We start from the raw sequence: 22,223 nt of genomic DNA on the forward strand, positions 1-22,223 counted from the left end.
ATAAAGTCTAAAAGTTTAATGAGTTTTTAAATATTAGAAAAATGGCTCTTGGGTAGACTGATTCGTTCGAACAATTTTCAATGACCCTTTTGTATTTCTTTATGGTTTTGATGAATCATGGCGTCTTGTTGATTTGAAATTTAGCAATAATGATGAATTAATTATAACAAAAACTTTGTATTTTTGTAGATTTATGTATAGATTAAAAATTAACAAAGTTCAGTTATTGGACAATATATTGGATCATTATTATAAAGTTATGCATAATGGTTTGGTGTGGGGTCAGTGTCGGTGATAATTTGGTTGACGTATTAGATGATAGTTAACATTATTTATCAGAAACATTCGAGGAGGGCAAGACCACTATAGTGTTCGATTTGCATTTCTCTGTTTTAACGTTTAATAGATGAAAAAATAATACAAGTGGGATGATTCACGAAAGCAAATTGGTGAGGCCATGGTTGTGACTATACATTACCTTATGAGTTATATGAGTTTGTTTTATATGTGTTACAATTTCCTTTGACTTAAGATCATATAAATTATCCTACGTTCCTAATCTTTCAAATTTCAGCATTTTTTTAATATTTTTTTTCGATAAACGGACTCTTTGGAGGATATGGAAAACTAGGAATTTGTTTGTTTATGAGAGAACCGTTACATTAGGCGTTTGTATTTTTCGGTTAACATCCAGAAACCCAACTGAGAAATTACATTGAATAAAACCAAACCAGACCAAACTGATTTGATACAGGCAGAGATCAGAGACGTATCTTCTGCGTTTTTTGTTCTTAGTTCATGATACAAAACAAGTTTCACATCGAAGCGGGACAAGAGAGAAGATACATCAGATATGGAGATGGGAGAAAAAATCATATGAAATAAAAAGGATAATTAACTTCAACCAGTTATATCTCCAAAAAGGGAGCAACATTGAGCATCTTAAGACACTGTTAGGAGTTGAGACCAGGACAGCTTCGAATGTCTCTCATAGCAAGTTACCAACTCTGGGATAGATTATGAGTCAGACATGCAAGTTTTTCTCTGGTTCCTGTACAAAAAAACAAAGAGATTCAAACATTTGTTCAACGTGGAGATTCCAAAACACTAGATATCTTCGGCATAGAGACTTGTCTCACCTGTCTGCTTAACGTTCCTCAGGCAACCAATTCAGATTCAGCTTTTTCTGCGGGAACATGATTTGGGAAAACTGTTTGGTAATCCAAGCTCCTAGCGGTTTCAAAGAAATGAGCCACGGCTTCCTCTGGTGTCCCTACCAAGACACCGTGTCCTAGGTTGAGTATATGCCCTTTTGGTCCAGCACTCTTCACAACTCTGACACCGAGAACAGACATTTTCTTTCGGTTTCTTGAAATTGAATATAAGCAATATACTATCTTCACCTGAACAAAGTAACTAACTTACCTTTGAATTTCTTCGGTTAAAGCAGGAAGCGGAGAGAATAGGTAAGCTGGATCAACATTTCCTTGTACACTAACCTCACTTCCCAATCGCCTCCTTCCATCAGCCATATCTACAGTCCAGTCAAGTCCAATAACATCAGCTCCAGTTCCTTTCATCCGCTCAAGAAGGCCACCGTTTCCATTGATGTAGAAAACTATCGGCGTATCTGGACATCTTTTCTTTACAGCTTGAATGATCTGGCAAAGCCCAAATGACAAAAACAAACGTTAGCTGCCATAAAAGAATCTTTCAAGTCCTCAAGATGAAAGCATTTAACTATAATACCTCTTCGATGTAGGGTTTGGACCAGCGCTCCCACATCTCGGGAGTCAATTGTCCACCCCATGAATCGAATATTTGTATGCAGTGAGCTCCGTGCTCAACTTGGTAAACAACGTACTCCGTGATGGCTTTGGTTAAATGAGATAAGAGAGCTCTCAATACATTTGGTGCAGTGTGGCACATGCTCTTTATCACTGTATATGTCCGAGTTGTTCCTCCTTCAACAATATACGTCGCAATCGTCCAAGGCGCTCCAACAAAACCCAATACCGCAGCATGTTCTCCGACCTTTCAAAACAAGAATCCATTTTTCAAGGAACTTGGTTAAATGCTAGGGAGAAAAGCTGAGAGTTTAGGAAAAACCACCTCTTGTCTCAGAATCTTGAGAGAATCTCCAACGAAGTGAAGTTTGTCGAGATCAATAGGATGCAATCTCTTCAAATCTTCTTCACTTCGGATGGGAGATTGGATCACGGGACCTTTTACTTCTTCGATGTCAAATGGGACACCGAACGCGGGTAAAGGCGTGAGGATGTCAGAGAAGATGATGACACCGTCTGGTCTAAATGCTTGCCAAGGCTGCAAAGAGATTTCCACTATAAGATCAGTGTTCTCTGATCTCTCTCTGAAGGAAGGGTGTTTCTGGGCCAGCTTTTTGTAAACAGCCATATACCTTCCTGCTTGCCTCATCATCCAAGCTGGAGGGCGACTCACGGCTTGCCCTTTAGCAGCCTTAACCAATAATGGATCTGATTTAACATTATGAACAGAACGTGTAAGCGTGAGAAAGATTGATTCTTTACGACTAAAAAAAGGATTTTGGCACTCGTTGAGTGACTTCAAAGAGAAGATCACATTTCAGGGCTAAACATCTAAATTCAAGCGCAACGGACATTCCAATGAGCAGCTAGAAACTCGACTCGACCCAATCAATTCAAAATCAGAATGGACTTGATCGCAGAGCATAAACTTAAAGAGTATGGATGCCAGGACATACGTACCGGTAGAGGAAGAGGAGCAAGCCACGACGAACTTCCGAGCAGCACTATTGTGTCTTCTTGGGTAACAAACCAATCCTACATTGATGGGATTCGATCGAAACCCTATCGGCAACGATAAACCCGAAGAGTAACATCTCGACGAACTACAGGCACTGAATACAATCGGCAAAAAATCCCCAAAAAGAAGAAAAGTCTCAGGATTTAGCAAAAAAAAATACTTAAAAGGATCAAAACAGAAACTGAAAGAACTGCCGAATTAGACGGACCTGGTTGGCGATGATAAGCTCATTCTCAATCACAGAAGAACCAAAAGTTTCGAAGATCAATGCTTGTCTGATTTTCCCCCGCTCCTTGTTTCGGTCTGGTCTGGTGTTTCCTTCCTTATCACCGAGGGAAGACGGGAGAGATGCGATTCAAGGTTTGACCTTCTTAAGTCAATTAATTCGACGGTTGTAATGTAGCCACGTATGATCTATCTGGATAATTGTGGGACCTACCTTACGGATTTCCTTGCTCTTTTAGTCCTTTGAGGTAAAATTTCCGGTACAATTCTCTGGTTCGATATATAGAATTTGGCAATTTACCCTTTGTGATTCGGAACTAAGTGAAAAAAACGGTTCATTATTTCTATTAAAATTGATCGGTTTACTATCACACAGTGACAGTGTTAATTTGCACATGAGTCACACAACACGATGGAAGAGCCTTGTTGACCAGGAAGACAGTTTATACAGCAAATCTCACCAAGACATCGTCTAAAACCCGGGAAAAACAGGAGAAACATAAAGAAACCTTTTTTATTTATTTGTGATGTTTCTTTCTCCACTGTCACTCACAGCAAAAGCGATGTCTATGTCTCTGGTCATATATCAAGCCAAAAAGGGTTGTCTGATTAGATGCTCGAGCCGTGGTGGCAGCTTCAGTGTATTCTTCTTGCAAACAGTTTCAAGCTTGTCATATAGAATGGTGTAGTTGAAGCTACTGATGTTCCTGAAGTAACATTGGTCACTTCCAACATAGTTATACACTTGTTGAGTGCCTCCATATCCATCGACCACTAAGTTATTCTTCACCACCATAACTCCTTGCCCTTCTTGCTTGTTCTCCAGCTTGCTCTTTCTCCTCAACCCGTTGTTGCTCTCTGATTTCTCCTCGTTGAATCCCATCGTCACATTTGCAATCTCCAGAGATGTGTCATCCTGTTGCTTCAACGAGTCTGAGTAGAGGTAAAAAGGGAAGCTCTTGATGGATTTTGCTGCGTGGATTTCTCTCGAGCCCTTCTTGGCGTTAATACGGTCATCGGCTTGGATCAGCTGATCTATGATCTGCAAGTTTCCATCTTTACCTAACACCATCGTATTTACATAGCTGAATTCTTGATTGGCCTTAGTTATGATGTCTCCATGAGAGGATTTGACCAGCCCGGTCGAAGTTATCGACCTCTTTGCTTTCGTAGTAAAGTTTCCATTCACGCCCTTGAAGTCCGAGACAGAGCTAATATCCAGAGAGCTTTTACTGATCTCCAACACCTTCCCTTCGACTATCTCCTTCTCCTGATCCAACCAAAGATGCAAATTCGCATCAATATACCAAACATTCAACGCATTGGTCACGCTAAACCCCAGCTTATGACTCTTCCCATCTAACAAGCTTCCCAAGAAAGGCGTGATCTCGATGTCATAACTTGGCAAATCAAAAGAGCCAATAGCTGTGATTGGTCTCCATAGCAAAGGATTGATTCCTCCGGTGAAAACAACAGGGAAAGGCCAAACCGCACCGGCAGTTTTCTCGTCGAGGCTAACCACAACTTCTCTGAAAGGTCCATTACCAGCAGCACTGAGATTCTTGGCCTTAACAAAGTCATTAGGAAGATTTCCATACCAAAACTCATCATTCTCATGGAAAGAAACATAAACCTCAAGAACAGCTCTATACACATTCCTAGGGATTTCGAACTCCTTGTACTTGGAATCATTCGAGTTCACGATTTCAAACCACAAACCATCGTTTAGCGGAAGGTTTCGCGAAACCGGGAGGATCATATCGGCTTGAGGAGAGCTGTAACCAGATGATAATACAGAAGAAGAATCTCGCGGATTTCTTTCGATTGGATAGTAATGGAAGATCACATCGACATGGTAAACGCCAGTGTATGTTTTATCTACAAGATTACCGAGATAAACAGCGAGGATCTGAGTCTCGTTCTTGACGAGCATAGAGTGATACCTTGTCACATCTTTCTCGACAGACCAAACGATTCCGTTTGCTCTAGGCTCGGCGGTGCAGCTCCGGAGAATCTCGACTCCATCAAGCCAAACGCCGAAGATCCGGTCGAATTGTCTTCCCTGGCAAGTGGATTTGAATTCGAGGACGATTTTGGAGAATTCTCGAGACGGGCAGTGAGAAGGGACGGTGTAGTTGGCGAGAACCGGTGGTTTAGCATAGGTGTAGCCGAAGTCATGGTGGAGAACTCGATGCGAGCACGGTCGTTGAGCTGTCGGGAAATCGGGAACGGGAGGCTTTCTGACCTCGAAGTAGCGAGTAGGTGGTGATGTGACGTTTTGGGAAGAAGAAGAGAAGAAGAGAGGAGAGAAATGAGGAGGTTTGAAACGCGATCTGGTGACGTGGTGATCGGCGACGGCCGAGAGAGACTGGAGGACGAAGAAGACGGTGAAGAAGATGAGTGGAGGAAGAGAGGAAGCCATGATCGGACGATTGAAACTTTTGGTCTCTGTCTGGTATATCCAACTTATTTCAAAGAAGCAATCCCAATGATTAATAGCAATTCTTAACTAAGATGCTTCCAAGAAAACAAAATCTTATACTACTTAATTATGTAAAACAAAAAATTTATATTACTTAATTATGTTTCTAATCCCGGGTTTTATTGTTTCTAGGGAACTTAAAAAGCACTAATCACTGACTAACATTCCTTAATCTACAATCCTATTAGCATCGAGAAAAACGGCATAGTAGAATAATAACTTTCACCACCAAATTTTGGGATTATTAGATAGATGTTAATCCCAACAAATAACATGTTACCATGTAAATTTCTGCTAGTTTTGCAACACACACTTATTTCGTTCTAGATATATCATTTTAGTTAGATGTGTAATTTTATAAATATATTACTATGGTTACACGGTTTAGGGGGTTACTTTTCTAGGAAACCAATCACAAAACGTAGCACATAAACAAATAACTGTGTTGGATCTTTGAAGCAAAGCAATACAGATATATCTGTAGTTAGAATCCCTCATAAGATCAAATACAATTTATATCAAAAGATAAAAAAGAAAAGAAAAGCATATACACTGACTACACATTAAGCATATACACTGAATATCTCTTGATTAGAAACCATCAACTGCTCTTATAATCTCAGTTAGACAATTGGCTTAGCTATACACAAAAGGTTTGTGAAAAAAGGAACAAATGGAGAAAGCTATTAAAAATGGTAAACGTTAAGAGAGATATTTAAGATAGAGATCGGTTGAGCATAGAGAGTTGGCCGGAATCTCCATTGAGTAAGAAGACTTCAAGAGGAATGTAAGGAGAAGCTGAAGAATTTGATCCAAACCTGTATGCAGGCTGCAACAGTTTGCTACCTTTAGCACATTGAATCGTTAGAAGCCGCGGCCCCGTTCTCATCTGCCACACCTGCTTTCAATCCAAAGCAAATCAATCACGCATATAATAATCAAAACATCCACAATGTTGTTGCGAGAGAAGACAACGTTACCTCGATGATGCCTTTGCGCGGCGCGTGAATGGCTAAGCATAGACAGTAATCGCTTTTCACCGGCTCTGTGTGAATTACAGATTTTCCTTTATCTTTTTTGGCTAACATCTCCATGAACACGCAGCTCGCGTCACGATAACCCTTTAGAAAAGAATGTTTTGATTTTTTTAAAGAAAGTAGACTGGAAGAAGTATTTAGGATGTTAAAACAAACCTTCCATAGTCGGACAACCACGAGAGCTTGCGTGTCTAGCAGAAGTATTCGACCAAGAGAATCTGTTATCGCAGCTAATGTCCCACTTGGAGATAATGTGAGCTTCTCACCTTTTCTTGGATAGTCTTTTATACATGTCAAAGACGACGCTGCACCAAACATTCGACAAGGTTAAGCATATATGGATGCTCAATAAGTGACGTATTCTTGTGAAAGGATTAGAGATGAAATCTACCTCGAGCAAATGACTGAGTCTTGGCTTCTGGCTTTCGCTTTGGTGATTGATCATTACTTCTCCAGATCAGTTTAGAAAAAGAAGCTATGGTTGAAGCAGCTGCAGGCACAACCTTTGATAGAAGCGCTCCAACAAGTGATCTACCTCTATCTTCAGATAGCCTTTCAAAGAAGCATAACATAAAAAATTTCTTAATCAACAAAAGTGATCATAAAAAGGTTTCTTTGATCAACAAAAGAGCACCATGAAAGTAACATCATTGAAGATATTACCAACCTGTAAGCTGAGATTACAGCATCCTCTCCAATGGTCACTGCACAATAATAACGTTGACTTGACTGTCAAAGAATAAAATCAGCCAGATTTACAAACCGGATTAAACTTCAAAAAAGGTATGGGTTATTGTTTTTATCCGACATCAGAAACATAACTATGCTTAAAAAAACCGCGAAGAGAGTTCCTAGTTTGAAGTAATCAAATATATAGCACTAGTCACCTGATGTTCCAGTAATGGAGGAGGCATTATGCCAGTGACAGTAGCATCAACACACACACCATTCTTGTTGACACTCCATATCTGATACGGTAATCTTTGGTACAAACTACCACTATCTTCTGGTTCTCCCTTTCTATTATTTTGGTCCCAAAAGTTTGAATTTTTTTCTTGAACCCATTTCTGAAGCATACTCTACAATTATAAAGACAAAATAAACAAATCTCAGAACTATGCAAGAAAAATTTAAACACTCAGACAATTCTCCTTTTGTCACAAGTTTTTCAACGCTACCTGAATGTTAGAGCCATCAAAGCGGGCAATAATACCAGGCAATACAACGCAAATCTCCTCAGAGGATGTCTCTTGCATCAAATCTTTCTTAGTTCCTCGCACTCTTAGTTTCAAGATACGGCTTGGATGTACCATCTGTACAATACACACAAAATTAAGTTATTCATCCATAACACCACTTGAAAAAAAAACATAAATTTGAGACGATAGTGTTCATAAAACCAGTGTTTAAGCCAACATCAATTTCAGAATCGAGAAATCAATAATGGGACGGAGCAAAAACTGGAAATTTACCTGCTTATGAATCAGATCACCGGCAATAGAGTAAACTAGGAGATATCCACAGGAAGTCCCTGCAACGACGACTCTGACATCGTCAAATACCAACCACTCGATCGCCGTTATCGATTCCGCCTCAATCGGAGATAGATCGGGTCTGATCTTAACGCGAGGCGCATCAGGATCACCCCAATTCACAATCAGGATGAGAAATCGATTGGCTAAGGCTATAGAGTGGGAATCGAGTGCGCAAAGAAGGTTTGGGCTGTTCACGAGCCACCCTTCCTTGCCCGCACCGAGCTCGCTGAGTTCTTCGCACGCGATGCAGCCTAGTTCCGTCAGGTGAATCCTCTTCGCCATCGCAAAATCCAAGCGGAAAAAAAGAAAAGACAGGATTTTTAATTTTTTTTTTCGGTTACTTATGGCTTGTCGGATCTCAACTGTACAACGTCGTCGTATTCATCGGCTTATATTATTTACAGTTTCTAATCATCTCTTTTGGTTGTTTCGCAAAGGGAGAAATGTTGGGTCAAGATTTATCCTTTTCTAAAACCCTGAACCCTAGCTTCTCCATCTTCCCTTTCTCCATCCGTAAATCTCCTCCTAGCTCCGTCGTAAGAAGGACCGTTTCTGTTTTACCGGTTGCCGAGAGGAATTTTCCGTTGGGTGTCAAAAGCTCTGAGCTTTTCCTCAGAAAAGATGGTGGATTCCGGCGAGACGTTCGCGCTTTGGCGGGGCGGAGCAAGAAGAAGCCTGGAGGTTCTTCAGGCGGGAGGATTGAAGGGGATTCGGATATGAGAAAGCAGGTGAAGCGAAATGCTCGCGAGAAGTCGAAGAAGCTAGCGGAATCTCTGTTTTATCGGTTGTATAATAACCCTGACAAGAGTCGAAGCAACATCCTCAGTAGTCACCCGGATAAGTTCACGGAGGAGGAGCTTGAGATGATAGGGCTTGGTTACGATAGGATGGTCCGGTTTATGGATAAGGACGACCCCAGGTTGCGTCATCCTTATGACTGGTTCAAGTACGGAGAGTTTGGGCCTTACTCGTGGCGTGGTGTTGTGGTTGGTGATCCGGTTCGTGGTAGTATCTCTGATGAGTGTGTTACTATGATAGGTGAAGTGGAGAATCATGAAGAGTTTGAGAAGATTGAGCAGCATGAGATGAATATAGATTTCCAGAAAAGGGTCAAGGAGTTGGATTCGAATGTTGGTTTGAGGTACTTTTGGGTTTTCGTTAGGCATCCGAAATGGAGGCTCAATGAATCGCCGTGGGAGCAATGGACGTTGGTTAGCGAAGTGGTTGTGGAAGCGGAGAAGAAGCAGAGGCTGGACAAATGGAATCTGATGGGGAGATTGGGGAACAAATCAAGGTCTTTGATATGTCAATGTGCGGCTTGGTTTAGACCTGATGTTGTGTATGTGAAGAAGCCTGTGTTTCAGTGTAGGTTTGAGCCTCAAGAAGATTTCTTTAACTCGATCATCCCTTATCTAAACCCGGTAACGGAATCTGGTTTCGCGTTTGAAGTGGAGGATGATGAAGGTAGAGTGGAACTGAGTACTTATTACGGAGGGTTGTGTAAGATGTTGAAAGTGAGACAGACGGCTTTTGTGGATGATGTGGTGAAAGCTTATGAGAAGTCGAGCGATGAGAAGAAGTCGAAAGTTTTGAGGTTCTTGCTCGGGAACCACCCGATCGAACTGTTGCATCCGTACACAAAAGAATGGAAGGCGAAGCTGGAGGAGATGGAGCTAGGGTGTGATGCTCCAGATGAGGATGAGATGAAAATTAGTGGAAACTCAGAGAAGGGTGAATTCTCTGAATGGGTTGAGACTGAGGCTGACGATGATGATGATGGTGACGATAGTGAGGAGGAGGAAGAAGATGGTGATGATGATAATATGGTAGTGGATGCGGAAGGAACCGAGGAAGAAGACAGTTTGGAAGGTGAAGTAGAGGAGTTTGATCCGGAAGAGGAAGAGAGATATTGGGAAGAGCAATTCAAGAAAGCGACAAGTAACGCGGAGAGGATGGAAAAGCTTGCGGAGATGAGTATGGTGGTGTCAGATAGGTTTTATGAGAAGCAGTTGAAGGCAATGGAGGAAAAGGAAAAGGGAGAGATCGCAGGAGATGAGCTTGAAATGAGAGGTAAGAAAGCGAAAGTGAAGCCGGAAGAGTGGAAGACAGTAGGTTATGGACGGTGGATGAAGAAGATCAAGAAGAGTAGAATCCCACCTGAGCTATTTCTCCGTGCTGCTGTTAGGCCCTTTGTTTACAGGAACTTGGTGAAAGAGATTGTTCTGACAAGACACGCCATTCTGGAAGGCGAGATTGGTCAAAAAGAGTGATAACCTCCACCAGTTTAGGTCCTAAAGAAGAAAAGAGTCTGAATCGTTGATTTACGTCATTAGCTTCAGAAGAGATTATTCAAGAACTTTCCAACATCATGTATGTAAATGAGTCGGAAGTTGAACAGTTTTTTGTTATCAATGATTTGTTAATGTTGCTTCTGCAACTCACCTTGTTCATATGAGTTTTTTTTTTCCTGGTTAAGTAAGCTCTGTAACGCTGATAATGGCAAACTCATAAACAAAAGAGTGTTGAACTGAATACATACTGATAGTTTGATCACAAAAAGCATTCGTGTTGACTGTCAACAAAACAAAGTTGCAAACATAATGCACAAGCCTGATACAGATAAGTCCTCTACTGATGTACTTCAAGAGAGAAAGTACTCCTCTGGAGTATAAAACTTCAATCCACTTGCCTGCAACCAAAAAAAAGTAATTGTCGATCAGGAAAGCCGCAAAAAGTATATCGAGTATTGCTGAGATGCCTGATGTTTGTAACAAATATACCTGCGCAAATTTCAAGTCTGCGTCGCTGTGATCGCCTTTTCTTCCAGCTGCATCCCCAACGTAGAAGGATCTGATGGCACAGAAGTTAGTATAAACCAAACTTAAGTGCTAGAGAGAATACAACCGGATAGAGTTTAATCAGGAAGGCTGATGGAGAAAACTAACTTATCCATATCAATTGCAATTCCAGAGTTGAAATGCTTCTTCATGAGTTGCCACATCCCAGCCCTGGGTTTGCGGTAAAGGTCATCATTACCACCAGAATTTGCGACTCCACAGGCTATAAACACCTGTTTCCAGAACGAAACCATTTATAATCTTCATATATCAACATGTCAGAAATTGATACTTTTGAACCTTTGAAATGTTCAGATGTTGGCTAAGAAAAATCTTGCATATATTGAAATATGGCAATTGCTGTACGCATCATAGTGTCTTTTAATTACTCAAAATAATAATTAGGATTTGCTGAAGCAGTAATCTTGAGTCGATAAAATAAGGTTCTTAATAATGAAAAACTATAGCATACTTCACCTGAATAGGGACCTCCACGCGCTTGATAAAACTGTTGAGGCGTCCAATTTTTGAGTCCACCGCAGCTTGTCTTTTGTTTTTCCACCGATCAATGTTGGACTCATTTGTGAAAATGGCCTGAGGAACATAAGATCAGCATCTCTATACAAACAAACTGAGACGATTGAGTTTAAATGGCTCAGATAGAATTCAAAATGAAAATAAGGTACCAGCTTATAGCCTTGATTATGCAGACTTTTCAGTTTCTCAGGAATAGAAGGATACATAAGGGACCATGCATCTGCACCCACTCTGAGAAAAACGAAAACAATAACAATGTGATCCATTAGGACGTTCATTAATAACACAATTATATTAAGAAAAAAGTAACAACAAAAGACGCCCAATTTTACTAAATGTGCTCTGTGACAAGTACGAATCATTGTGTGATTGCCTTTCTGGAAAAAACGTAATCACTGAAGTAGACAAACTACAAGTCCAGAAATCATAAATGACCAGGAACAGCAAATTCCGAGTAACCAAATAGCTTTTTACACTTTCACAGATGTTTTTGCAAGGCATCCATCAAAGTCAAATGCAGCTATCTTCTCTGAATCATTAAGACCGTCATCCTGTTAAGATGCAGCAAGGGAGTTTATTCTTAGGACATAATACAGCACCATATATCCGAAAGCAACATCATATCTGAAGATGATTTCTGACCCGCTCAAGGAATATTACTGTCTCGAACGCTTTCCATTTTGGCAATAGACTGGCATCCTGAAAAACAAAGGATATTAGCACCCAGAGACATAATGATTAAAATCGAATACATATGCCAATGCTGCAAACTCGTAAAGAATAAATAAGGTTTACACGAAAACACCTGGAGTGCCTACCCTGTACTTTTCCTTCACATCACAAGCTGAAAGAGAGATTTCTGCTTCAGCTACGACCTGAGAAGTTGACTCACTGATGTTCATCTGCATAACACAACATTTTAAAATCAGTTAGGAGAATTTCTACACAAGGAAGAGACTGGCGGCAACCATTATAAGGTATTCAATACATCTCATTTTTTTGCATACCTTAGATTTTCTAGTAGTCTGTTGGTCTGCGTTGGTTCGCACTTCATCTTCTTCCACCATCTCCCCAACCTTCATAAGAAACAATAAATTACAGGTCAATGATTTCACTTTTACAAAATTATATTAAAATTCAGATTATTGCTATCTAATAACCTGAGCATGTTTTCTTTTATTTGTCTCCCCCGTTAGACGGTTATCAGTTCCAGATTCATCCATCTTCTGTACTCCCCCCAGGAAATAAAGTAAGAATTTAGCTAAAGAGACCTAGAATATTCAAGATTTGTAAAACAAACAAATATTATTGAAATGGCTTTTGCTAGAAAATCTACCAAAGTCTTCTTCTCGCACTGTTGGACAAATTCCTTTAATGCATCCTGCTCACCATTCTGTTTATTGTAACAAGTGCATCAAAGATATGTCAGCACGAATAAGAATAGTTTATGTTTGGGTGTATATTCAACATGACACTGACAACGATGTCATGCCATTGGTATATTTGACAATCAACGTGACAACTGTTAATAATTCATACCTCATCTATATTCAAAATAGCATTTTTTATGATCCTATCAACCAGAGGACATATGCAATCATTCAGAAGTTCTATCCACTTTACTGAAAATTCTTAATCGGTAAATACAGACTTACCCGCAGTGATGAAAAGCCACCAATGTCATCTACAGAGTCAATTGGATCTGATTCAACGGGAAAACAACCCAAGTGATGCCATTTTGTCATATCATATCCCCTGTCTCTGGTCACCAGCCCCAACCTCAGTTCCTTTGCAGCAATCGTCTGAGAGCACTTCTTGCATGATGATCTGCTGGACTTCGCATACTCAGCAATAACTTTGGAAGAAGTAGAAGAACCTTTCGTCTCCTTAGTCATCTGCCCGCTTATTTCATCTGATGCGGGATGTTTAATCTCATCTTTCTTCTCAGCGACCTGCATTATTTTAACCGAAACACGCACTTAAGAAAAGTAATGTAGTCTACATTCTAAATCATAGATGAGCAAACCTATACAACTATCATTTTTCCCTCGCACAAAAGAAGAATGACTTTACCTTTTTAGCAGGCTCGACACACTGTTCCACCAATCTCGCCAAAGCATCCTGATCATCTTTCTGTTACCATAAACAGATGGATTAGCACAAACAACAGAGAGATATGTGAAAGTCTATGAACGATATCGAAAAATTTAGACCATTCCTTAGTTGTCGACTACGAAAAAATGATTTATTCTCGTAATAGCTTGTGTACACTGATTGAAACCCTTGGGGAGTCGAAAATACCCAATAATGTAATCCAGAGGCTGAGAAAAGCTAACCTCTAGGTCTGATAATCCTTTGATGTCATCGACGGAAGCAATCGACTCAGAATCAGTAGGAAAACAATCAAAATGGTGCCATCTGGGCATGTCGACCCCGCCAGGTCCCTTGCTCATCAGCCCAACCCTCAGGGTTTTGGACGCAATCGCCTTCGAGCATGACTTGCACGAAGATCGGTTCGACTTGGCGTACTCAGCTACGATCGACATAGTCTCCGGCGAAATCGACTTCGCGGTGGCTTTACAAATGTAACGGTGGCAGAAAAACTGAGAGCGTTCTCGGATAAAGAGATTGGAGCGATGGATAATCAAATGAGGGAAATTATGAGAAAGGTGAGACACGAAGGACACTGATGATTCCATATAGCCATTGGGGGGTATATCGAGGGGGGAAAAAGGCGATTAGGTTTCACTTTACATTCCCGCCATTCTAAAGTAGAAGTCAGTGGAATTGTAAATCATAGCGGAATGTGGGGGCATAAATGTAACTTCTTTACACCTAAGACTCGACGTCGGTTGCCGACAAAACAAAACAAAAAAGAAATCAATGGCAGATCTTTTCGTTTCTAATCTAAATCTTATTGGGCCGTTCTGAGTTTTAAAGGCCCAATTATTTTTTGGGTTCAAAAAAATCCAATATTCTAACTTTTTGGGTGGGTGTGGGGAAGTTTCCAATTCTGAAATGGTTTTTTTTAGAAGGAATGCAGAAATCTAACCAATTCATGAAACTTTATGAAAATTCAAAATTTCATGTAAAAGTATACATTTGTAAGTACAAATTTTCATGAACTGCGTCGAAATTCCGAAGTACAGATTTTCAAAAATGACTAAAAGGTACATAAGTTACACGTAGCAAGAAGTTACACGTAGCAAGAGTTACATAAATTATCAAAGAAAAAAAAAAGTTACACGTAGCATGTAATTCGATGTGGGTGGCGGGAGTTGGCTGTCCGAGTAAAACTAACATAAGAATTAAGAATATATTGTCAATTGGTCATGTCAGCAACTTGTCGTCTATGAAAATACAATACTTCTGATGAAGAATCTATAAACCATAAACCATTTTACCAAAAAAAAAAAGAATATATAAACCATATATCAAAAAAAAAAGAATCTATAAACCTAACCAAACAAACTGCTAGGAATCGACGCCGGGTTATAGGAGGACGCGTACCACACCAAGTGTCCTCCTGCATGTCTTCAAGAGACATGACCATGCCACGTTCACTTCATGTCTTTCTAGATTTTTTTGGGTGAAAACCATCTTTTCTCAATCCACTTGGTCTAAAGAAACCAACAACCCATATGTCCCGGATTCTGTGTACTTATTATTTTTTTTTTCAACAAAATAACAAAAACCCCAATTAGTCCGATTGTTTTACATCCAAATTTCAAATACACATAAGAAGTCCAACTGAAAAAATATTGACAAACACGAGACATAGTATATATATTATTTTTTTGGCTAAATAACACGAGACATAGTTCGATGATCTTTATCACCATTCACCTCCATAGCGTAGGAGATATTTTTTTTTATATCTCATAACCATGTAAAAACCAAAACCAATTTGGACAATAAAACACATGGTAAATACTAAAAACCATAAAATTACGATCTCAAAACTAATAAATCTTCTCAATTCTCTCACTAAGCTTTATAACCCGTTTAAATAATCTTTTAGATGTCGGAAGTTCGACGACGGTCATGGCTAGTCCCCCAACCAGAAACGCCAGTACGTAGCTCAGCGGCAGCGATAAGAAACTCTGCTTGTTGGAGCGGACGAAGGAGCTCCACCACACCCGTGACCGTTCTCAGCCGTAGATCATCGGCTCGATGGACGATCTCTGTTAGCCGTCGGATCCTCTGATCACGATCAGTCATCGTTCCCATGACGAGCTCGCTTGCATCGTCTTGCCACTCCGATAACTCTTCCGTTATCGCATTCTCTTCCTTCACCGTCTCGCATTGTAGCTCACTCACCTTCCTGCCTTTAACAAATTTAACCCTACTATTAAATTTTAAATATAGTTAAAATGCATGTCTTTAGTTAGTCGAAATGCTAACACTTAATTAGAAATAGACAAAATATTATATACAGAATAATGAACATTTATTGCAACTACCAAGATAAGTTAACAAACATGTATAACATAAACTATGATCACGTAATAACTAAACCAAATTATACAATTTTAGAATATTTGCTCAAAAATAAGATAGTATGTATACAAAATTTATTAGAGACTACGGTTAATTGTGATTAGTAAAAATTAAGTAGCTAATTAATTTACGGGTTCGTATATAACCTGAATTGAGAAGGAGATAGATCACTGAGATCACCAGTACGAAAACCACGGAGGATATCAACGATACGAGACTCGAACAAAATACTAGACTCGGTGTAAATCAAGTGAAACAAGGTGGTTGGTCGCCAACCACCGACCCAATGGAGCGACCGTTCAAGAGCCGACAACCAAGGAGCAGCCATAACTCCGATCACATCTTTCTCCGTCGTCGTCCATTGCACTCTGTGATACTCTCTACAGTGTTCCATCACTCTCTCCGCCGCCTCCCTTAGCCGATCCTCGTCACCCTCCACGGAGTTCCGGTGGTGGTTTTGGGCGGAGCGGAGGTGGTTGAGGTGGAGTTGTAGCTGCTCGATCCATGACTGTTGAAATTTCTTGAAGCTTGTTATCGCTGTCTCTTGGCTCATTTTTCTCGGTCCTCCGTATTCTTTGGGATGGTCTTAACCATTTCTATATATATATATGCTTTTATATTATAAGATTTTTTTTATGTCACCGACTTATCGTATTATAACGTTCAAATTTGTCTTCAACATTAGGAGGAACCCATATAATTTATTGACCGGTCAAAAAGTCAAGTTTTATCGCTTTGCAGAATCTCTTAATATTGATCCTTTTTTTTTCGGTTTGCCAAGTTTTTGTGAAACTATATTTTTTAGTTGACCAAAATAGAAACAGTTTTCTAAAAATTAAGTGGATTGACAAGTGAACTTTCAACGTTGAGTCTTTATATTGGTACAGTTTTACATTATGATGCTAACCAGATTAGTTCGGGTAGCGTTCGCGAATAAAAGACCAAACCGGATCAATACCCACCGAGCCAAGACTCAGGAGGTTGTGAGAAATATAGGATACGATCATAGGACGCACTATTTTTGGGCCCAGAAGATCTATCAGGACCCATCAGATTATTATCTGATATATTTGGTCGGTCGGTGAGAATAAACAAATAAAGGTATTATTGACAACAAAATTGAAGAAGCTAGCAACCAATAAAAGTCCTTGCTTTAAAACCCCTTTTAGAAGAAATTATTTCCATTCCACTCACACAAAAATAGTTCACTCTAATCATATACTTTCTTTTTTGAATGGCACTAATTGACATCATAGTATCTCAACTACACCATAATGAAAATAGGTTTGAAATAGCAATAACATTCTATTAATTTATTACGAATTATTTACATTAGAAGGTAGTGACGATAGCTAATAATTTTGATGGCAAACAGCTCAGAGATTCTTCTGTCTCTCTGCTCTAATATTGACAAAATAAAAAGAACATAAATAGAAAAACCCATAATCTCAACAGTTAACGCCGTGCCTCTTCCCTCAATCCAACGGCCAGCAAATTATCTCGCCATTTTATTTGCCTACCCCAAAAATATGGGCGCGCCACCACCTAAATTACCCTAATACCCCTGACGCAATCGCCGGGGAATCTCCACCGTCCGGTGACGGATCTAACGGCGTTGACATGAACGCGAGAGGTAAACCTCGCATTGTATCGAAGCTTTCCCAATTCTAAACCCAGGAACCACAGTAAACGCAACACGTGGCTCAGATTCCGGCGAACTTTCTCCCTCCTCCGGCGGAGAGAGAAACGCTTCCTCCGCCACGCTCTTCATGTACACTTCGGCAAATCTGCAACCTTTAGATACTTGAAAGATCGAAGCTTCAGGGTCGAAGGAGAAAGCAAGGCAATGCAAGAGCCAAACCCGTTTCGCCATCTCGAGAAACGCAGAGCAGAAACTCGTCTCCGGGAACTCACCTGCAGAGACTTGGTTTCTAAGATGCAAATGCCCGAAGAGCCCTTGCTCCATCTTTGGATGAACGAGCTGCAAATACTTGGATCTGCAAAACCTCGAGAATCTTGATTTAGGCCGTGACGCTATATACTCCTTTGTTTTCACTGATCTGAGCTCCGTGAACCTCTCGAAGAACATCTCTTTGCTCTTCTTGTGAGCTGATGATTCGTTAGAGAAGTGAGGTAGATGAAACGCTTCAAACATGATCTTGCAAACGAAATGCTCGAAAGCGAAACACTTGTGGTCTTGCTTGTAATAAAATGCTTCAGGCTGTATCGAATCAGCAGCCGTATAGATGTCCCAACCTGCCATTTTCATCTGTTCAACCATCAATCTTACGAATCCTCGGATTGATTTGACAGTGTGGTGCAGATAAGTAACGAAATGGGTTGGATTTAGCGCCGATAGGTGAAGATTATGATCCAGAGGATTGCAAAGCTGGCCGCTTTGGTTAAGTCTCTTCTCCATCAGCTTGTTCTGGTTCATGGATTCTTCAAACTTCTCTTTAAGAAATATGATCTCAGAGTCTTTAAGCTTCACCTGACACTCGAGCTTCTTCCCCATGATCTCATAAGTCTTCAACAGGCTTCTCAGCTCTTGAATTTCCGCAAGAACAAGAGTTCTATCAGGATTTGGATCAAACTGTTTCTTCAAGAAACTCTGTTTCAGCTCAGACAATGTCTTCAGCTCTGACACAACCAAGTTGTCTGATTTCTGAATCCCAGCTGGATCATACGGAGACTGAGCATACTGCAACTGCGCATAACCCGATTTTATTGAAGAAACCGTAGCAAACAGCTTTGCAAGAAGTGCTTCCATGGCAAGTCTTTTCTCATACTCTTCCTCGAGCTTGTCAAAGGACTCTGAAAGATTTGCTGCATTCTTCACTAAATCTTTGTCTAACTTCACCTTTTCTTGGCTCTTCTTTACTCTCTCGACCTTGTCACCTTCTGGAGCAACTCCGGTTAGCTTTTTAACGTTGATTACTTTCACAAATGCGCGTCTGAGTTTTCCTTTTCCTGAAGCAACATCCAATGGTTTCACAGTCTCCATCTGCAAAATACATGACCAATGCTTAGTTAAGTGACAATAATAACAAAGAAGTGGATGAATAGGACTTGTAACGATGTCTACATCGAACAAAAAGTAAAAGAAAAAGCAAAATTGGATCTAGGACCATTAATGGAGCTTTACTTTGTAGGAGTTCTTTAGTTAACCAAAGAAAAAGATCAAGAGCATAGAAGAAGCTAGAGAAGAAGCTTGAAGGGATTGGTTCGCTAATGGCTAACACTACACTTTTTTGGTCTCAAAGGAGAGAGTATGCATATACATTTATATATGTACACATAATGAGAGAAAGAGAGAGAGATACATGCCTAGATTATCAAGTGGATACAGCTTAAAGATTCATCCAAAGTTGTGGGGACAATGTGGTTCATATATAAAAGAAAATGTGTTTTTTTATAAAGGAATAAAAAATTAAGAAATGTCCAAGGAAGAAGAATAAACAACTAGCGTGTGTAGTACCATTACTTTACATGAACCGATCTACTTTTATTTTTTCTTATTTATGTTCTGAAATCTTTTGCTATATATATGGTGGGGCTAATTAGTCAAAATGTGCTGCTACAGAATCAAACAAGAGTGAGAAAAATAACTTATAATAAAACCTGTACCCAAATGGGATATCTGCAAACACATGACACATGCAAATAATTCAACACCCCTCGTTCTCATTTTCTATTCACTTTTTTCTGAAAAGAAACAGTCAAGAAAAAGTGCAAAAGAGAATACAAAAAGAACTGATGAGTTTAATAAGTGTAGATACTACAAAGTTGTTCATAAGTTATCAATTATGGAACACTGAGGAAAAGGATTAGAGTATTGAGGAATCATAATTGCTACAAACCAAATCAGTTTAAACTATAATCCAAGAACTGAAAGTGCCCCCACACACAAACGCACACATGTCTGTATGTCATATGAATGGTTCTTTGATTCCACTCGTTTGAAAAAAAAAGTAGGACAGGCTCTAAGCCTAACATAGCTACCTAACCTTTAGTAAAAAACAGACACTTTCTCTATTTCACTACGGTTTAAGACTCAAAATGCACACAGATTTGGAGACTTAAACGAAGCCAATGAGAATGAAGGGAGAAGAGTTATGTTAAAGAGTGATACTTGTAACCAGTAAACCCCAGAAGGGTTTCATACAATTTTAGAAGCAACATTCATCAAACGAATTGTACATGATAGAGAGTGAAAGTACCTTACAAAAGTTCCTAAGGTCTCTTTCTCTCCGTCTCTCTCTTTCTCACTGTGTTTCAATGTTTTGTTTTGTTGTTCTCACTTCATTGTAGAGTGAATCTGAAGAAATCAACTGGATAGAAATGACAGACCAACCTCCGCTTAAACCCTGCAGGATCAAATCAATCATATGAAATTTCCAATCACTACCTACCGAATGAAAGATTCAAGAAACCAATAAGAACATAGAGCCGATAAGAACAAGAAAAACTCCCAATAAGAAAAAAACAGAATTATATGCACGCTGATGTGAATGGTTAACAATAGTAATTTTGTTATAATTTTCAACGATAGAACGTGAAGCCTCGCAAGTTGCTTATAGATAATGGCCCTTGAAAATGAGAGGAAGGGAAAATGCATAGATAATGGAGACGAAATCATTATGAAGAAACAAAACAAAAATTGATCAGATGTTGATTAGTAACCTGATCGAGTAAAATACACTCTCCCTGGAATATCTCTGTTCGTGTAACCTCCTAACGACAATTATGGGTATCAAAGAAAGATACAGATTCCTTCACGGTTTCAAGACAAACCCGGAGCTCGAGAATGTGAAGAAAAAGGAAAAGAGGAGAGATTGAACAAAGAAGAAATAAAAAGTGTAATGCTTTAGACTTTAGAGAGAGAAAATGTCGTAGGAGGAGGTGAAGAGAGTAAATGACAGAGAGAGAGACAGAGCCTAGGGAAGTTCAAAGGAGCTAATTTTCCCAATATACCCTAGTGACTAGGAGATATTTACACCGACATTGCCGCTTAACGTTGCGGAAACGTCGAAACGGAAAGGGTGTTTTTGGTAGAGGATAAAGATAAAGAGATTTATGACATGTTTTAAAATGCTACTATAACGTAATCAGACAGAACGCAAAAATCATTCCGCTGAGGGAAGTACGTATATGTATATTTTATTTTTTTTCAATAGTGAAATTACTAGGAAGTTGTTGCGTACATACATACGCGAAGACCGGTCCGTTCCGTATGAGCTGGGTTTGTATCGACACGTGGCAATGAAAGAGTGTAACGATCCCCTTGTTTATTTACCACCCTATGTATTTAATCGAGTTAATGCTTATTTTAATCAAACGAGGGAATTTGTTGTAGGCTAATTCTATGATTTAAGGAAAAAAAAAAGAATGCATACTTACTCTTAAAATATTTGCGTAGTACATAACTCTCAACAGAGGCTATAAAATTATGGCATTATTCCACAAAGTTATAATCAAATCTATTATTTAATTTAAGAAAATTCCAACTTGAATAAAGACAGCTAAATAGCAGTATTGATTTTCACTAAATACGCGAACAACTGAACAAGTACAGTTGTCGTATCGATGGCAGTGAATCAAAGGATGCGAATTGCGGAGTCCAAAGTTTGAATTTATCTTAAAAGTTACTATTAGTATACTACCAATTAGTCTTGGTGGGTTTTAAATGCAAACTTACCGTGCCAATGAAATATACTCTCACTCTCTTAGCAGTAGTACATGGAGTGGAGTGCAGGAGTGGGATATGCGTGTAATATATCAACTAACTATATGGAGTGGAGTTAGTGATGAATGAGTTAATGGAAAAAATATGAGACAATTGAATTTCAATTTCAAAAAGGAATTGAGAGCTATGAGCGCGAGCCTAGTAAGTAGGGTTCCCTTATGGATTTACCTATATTTGATAATTCACTACCAAAAAAAAAAAATTATTCACGATTATTCATATGCTGACATGCATATAGTTATGAGTCTTTTGTCCAAAAAAAAATCATGAGTTATTGTTTATTTACCTAGAAGAAAACAGACAGTGAAAAGGTATGATGAGATTAGACAAATCGAAGAAGTGCTTCTGATCTGATGAGCTTTTTCTTGTTTACTAATTATTTTGTCTTTTCTTCAGAACTTGTAGTGGGTAAGCATTTATACCACTAACACACAAACTAACGGCCACATCCAAGGTAGGAACCTTAATGGGCTCCATGATAGGCCCTCTCAAAGATCTACCTCTAAAAGGTCCAGTAAT

At 39.5% G+C, this 22,223-nt stretch overlaps 7 protein-coding genes across 10 annotated transcripts; 1 reads left to right on the forward strand and 6 right to left on the reverse strand.

Moving 5' to 3' along the window:
• Positions 1 to 689: 689 nt before the first annotated feature.
• LOC18023597 (uroporphyrinogen decarboxylase 1, chloroplastic) lies at positions 690 to 3,151 on the reverse strand. Its single transcript, XM_024159802.1, has 7 exons — positions 3,014 to 3,151; positions 2,748 to 2,899; positions 2,113 to 2,495; positions 1,750 to 2,034; positions 1,426 to 1,661; positions 1,140 to 1,335; positions 690 to 1,051 (listed from the first exon to the last, which is right to left on the reverse strand). Exons 1-6 carry the CDS (start codon positions 3,034 to 3,036, stop codon positions 1,158 to 1,160), a joined length of 1,257 nt encoding a protein of 418 aa, XP_024015570.1. The 5' UTR covers positions 3,037 to 3,151; the 3' UTR covers positions 690 to 1,051; positions 1,140 to 1,157.
• Positions 3,152 to 3,369: 218 nt separating this feature from the next.
• Positions 3,370 to 5,479, reverse strand: LOC112088979 (peptide-N4-(N-acetyl-beta-glucosaminyl)asparagine amidase A). Its single transcript, XM_024159626.1, has one exon. The coding sequence runs from the start codon at positions 5,450 to 5,452 to the stop codon at positions 3,617 to 3,619; it is 1,836 nt and encodes a 611-aa protein (XP_024015394.1). The 5' UTR covers positions 5,453 to 5,479; the 3' UTR covers positions 3,370 to 3,616.
• Positions 5,480 to 5,987: 508 nt separating this feature from the next.
• LOC18023598 (rab3 GTPase-activating protein non-catalytic subunit) lies at positions 5,988 to 8,442 on the reverse strand. Of its 2 annotated transcripts, XM_006406969.2 has the most exons (8): positions 8,022 to 8,442; positions 7,728 to 7,862; positions 7,437 to 7,628; positions 7,217 to 7,278; positions 6,941 to 7,101; positions 6,706 to 6,854; positions 6,493 to 6,633; positions 5,988 to 6,410 (listed from the first exon to the last, which is right to left on the reverse strand). In XM_006406969.2, the coding sequence occupies exons 1-8, from the start codon at positions 8,364 to 8,366 to the stop codon at positions 6,228 to 6,230; spliced, it is 1,368 nt and encodes a 455-aa protein (XP_006407032.1). In that variant the 5' UTR covers positions 8,367 to 8,442; the 3' UTR covers positions 5,988 to 6,227. The 2 variants fall into 2 exon arrangements, with proteins under 2 accessions (XP_006407032.1, XP_024014822.1); XM_024159054.1 differs by having other exon boundaries at positions 6,493 to 6,854.
• A 79-nt stretch (positions 8,443 to 8,521) lies between these two features.
• LOC18023599 lies at positions 8,522 to 10,521 on the forward strand. The gene has a single exon (XM_006406970.2). It carries the CDS (start codon positions 8,528 to 8,530, stop codon positions 10,352 to 10,354), a length of 1,827 nt encoding a protein of 608 aa, XP_006407033.2. The 5' UTR covers positions 8,522 to 8,527; the 3' UTR covers positions 10,355 to 10,521.
• Positions 10,522 to 10,577: 56 nt separating this feature from the next.
• LOC18023600 (polynucleotide 3'-phosphatase ZDP) lies at positions 10,578 to 14,208 on the reverse strand. Its single transcript, XM_006406971.2, has 14 exons — positions 13,795 to 14,208; positions 13,532 to 13,591; positions 13,114 to 13,410; positions 12,795 to 12,851; positions 12,619 to 12,684; positions 12,466 to 12,534; positions 12,277 to 12,360; positions 12,101 to 12,157; positions 11,933 to 12,009; positions 11,608 to 11,689; positions 11,399 to 11,515; positions 11,030 to 11,154; positions 10,865 to 10,934; positions 10,578 to 10,773 (listed from the first exon to the last, which is right to left on the reverse strand). The coding sequence occupies exons 1-14, from the start codon at positions 14,155 to 14,157 to the stop codon at positions 10,726 to 10,728; spliced, it is 1,572 nt and encodes a 523-aa protein (XP_006407034.1). The 5' UTR covers positions 14,158 to 14,208; the 3' UTR covers positions 10,578 to 10,725.
• Positions 14,209 to 15,266: 1,058 nt separating this feature from the next.
• On the reverse strand, positions 15,267 to 16,511 carry LOC18023601 (protein DELAY OF GERMINATION 1). The gene is made up of 2 exons (XM_024159890.1): positions 16,105 to 16,511; positions 15,267 to 15,782 (listed from the first exon to the last, which is right to left on the reverse strand). Exons 1-2 carry the CDS (start codon positions 16,509 to 16,511, stop codon positions 15,476 to 15,478), a joined length of 714 nt encoding a protein of 237 aa, XP_024015658.1. The 3' UTR covers positions 15,267 to 15,475.
• Positions 16,512 to 17,279: 768 nt separating this feature from the next.
• LOC18023998 (protein GRAVITROPIC IN THE LIGHT 1) lies at positions 17,280 to 20,880 on the reverse strand. 3 transcript variants are annotated; one of them, XM_024159071.1, is made up of 3 exons: positions 20,642 to 20,880; positions 20,184 to 20,325; positions 17,280 to 18,962 (listed from the first exon to the last, which is right to left on the reverse strand). In XM_024159071.1, the coding sequence occupies exon 3, from the start codon at positions 18,960 to 18,962 to the stop codon at positions 17,565 to 17,567; it is 1,398 nt and encodes a 465-aa protein (XP_024014839.1). In that variant the 5' UTR covers positions 20,184 to 20,325; positions 20,642 to 20,880; the 3' UTR covers positions 17,280 to 17,564. The 3 variants fall into 3 exon arrangements, with proteins under 3 accessions (XP_024014839.1, XP_024014838.1, XP_006407036.1); XM_024159070.1 differs by having other exon boundaries at positions 20,179 to 20,325; XM_006406973.2 differs by lacking the exons at positions 20,184 to 20,325; positions 20,642 to 20,880 and adding an exon at positions 19,104 to 19,109.
• Between the last annotated feature and the right edge of the window lie 1,343 nt (positions 20,881 to 22,223).

This window comes from Eutrema salsugineum, unplaced genomic scaffold, assembly GCF_000478725.1.
Source record: "Eutrema salsugineum unplaced genomic scaffold, Eutsalg1_0 scaffold_13, whole genome shotgun sequence".
Classification (NCBI taxonomy): domain Eukaryota; kingdom Viridiplantae; phylum Streptophyta; class Magnoliopsida; order Brassicales; family Brassicaceae; genus Eutrema; species Eutrema salsugineum.

Coding starts and splice junctions, on each gene's coding strand:
- LOC112088979 (XM_024159626.1), bottom strand. CDS start 5,452: ATGGCTTCCTCTCTTCCTCCACTCATCTTCTTCACCGTCTTCTTCGTC.
- LOC18023597 (XM_024159802.1), bottom strand. CDS start 3,036: ATGAGCTTATCATCGCCAACCAG. Junction 2,035..2,112: donor TCAAGATTCTGAGACAAGAG/GTGGTTTTTCCT, acceptor TTGTTTTGAAAG/GTCGGAGAACATGCTGCGGT. Junction 1,662..1,749: donor CCAAACCCTACATCGAAGAG/GTATTATAGTTA, acceptor GGGCTTTGCCAG/ATCATTCAAGCTGTAAAGAA.
- LOC18023998 (XM_024159071.1), bottom strand. CDS start 18,962: ATGGAGACTGTGAAACCATTGGATGTTGCTTCAGGAAAAGGAAAACTC.
- LOC18023598 (XM_024159054.1), bottom strand. CDS start 8,366: ATGGCGAAGAGGATTCACCTGACGGAACTAGGCTGCATCGCGTGCGAA. Junction 7,629..7,727: donor TTGATGGCTCTAACATTCAG/GTAGCGTTGAAA, acceptor TTATAATTGTAG/AGTATGCTTCAGAAATGGGT. Junction 7,279..7,436: donor CTCCATTACTGGAACATCAG/GTGACTAGTGCT, acceptor ATTCTTTGACAG/TCAAGTCAACGTTATTATTG.
- LOC18023601 (XM_024159890.1), bottom strand. CDS start 16,511: ATGAGCCAAGAGACAGCGATAACAAGCTTCAAGAAATTTCAACAGTCA. Junction 15,783..16,104: donor CTATCTCCTTCTCAATTCAG/GTTATATACGAA, acceptor TGTTAAAGGCAG/GAAGGTGAGTGAGCTACAAT.
- LOC18023600 (XM_006406971.2), bottom strand. CDS start 14,157: ATGGAATCATCAGTGTCCTTCGTGTCTCACCTTTCTCATAATTTCCCT. Junction 11,690..11,932: donor GCAAAAACATCTGTGAAAGT/GTAAAAAGCTAT, acceptor CGTTTTTCTCAG/AGTGGGTGCAGATGCATGGT. Junction 11,516..11,607: donor ATAATCAAGGCTATAAGCTG/GTACCTTATTTT, acceptor TATGTTCCTCAG/GCCATTTTCACAAATGAGTC.
- LOC18023599 (XM_006406970.2), top strand. CDS start 8,528: ATGTTGGGTCAAGATTTATCCTTTTCTAAAACCCTGAACCCTAGCTTC.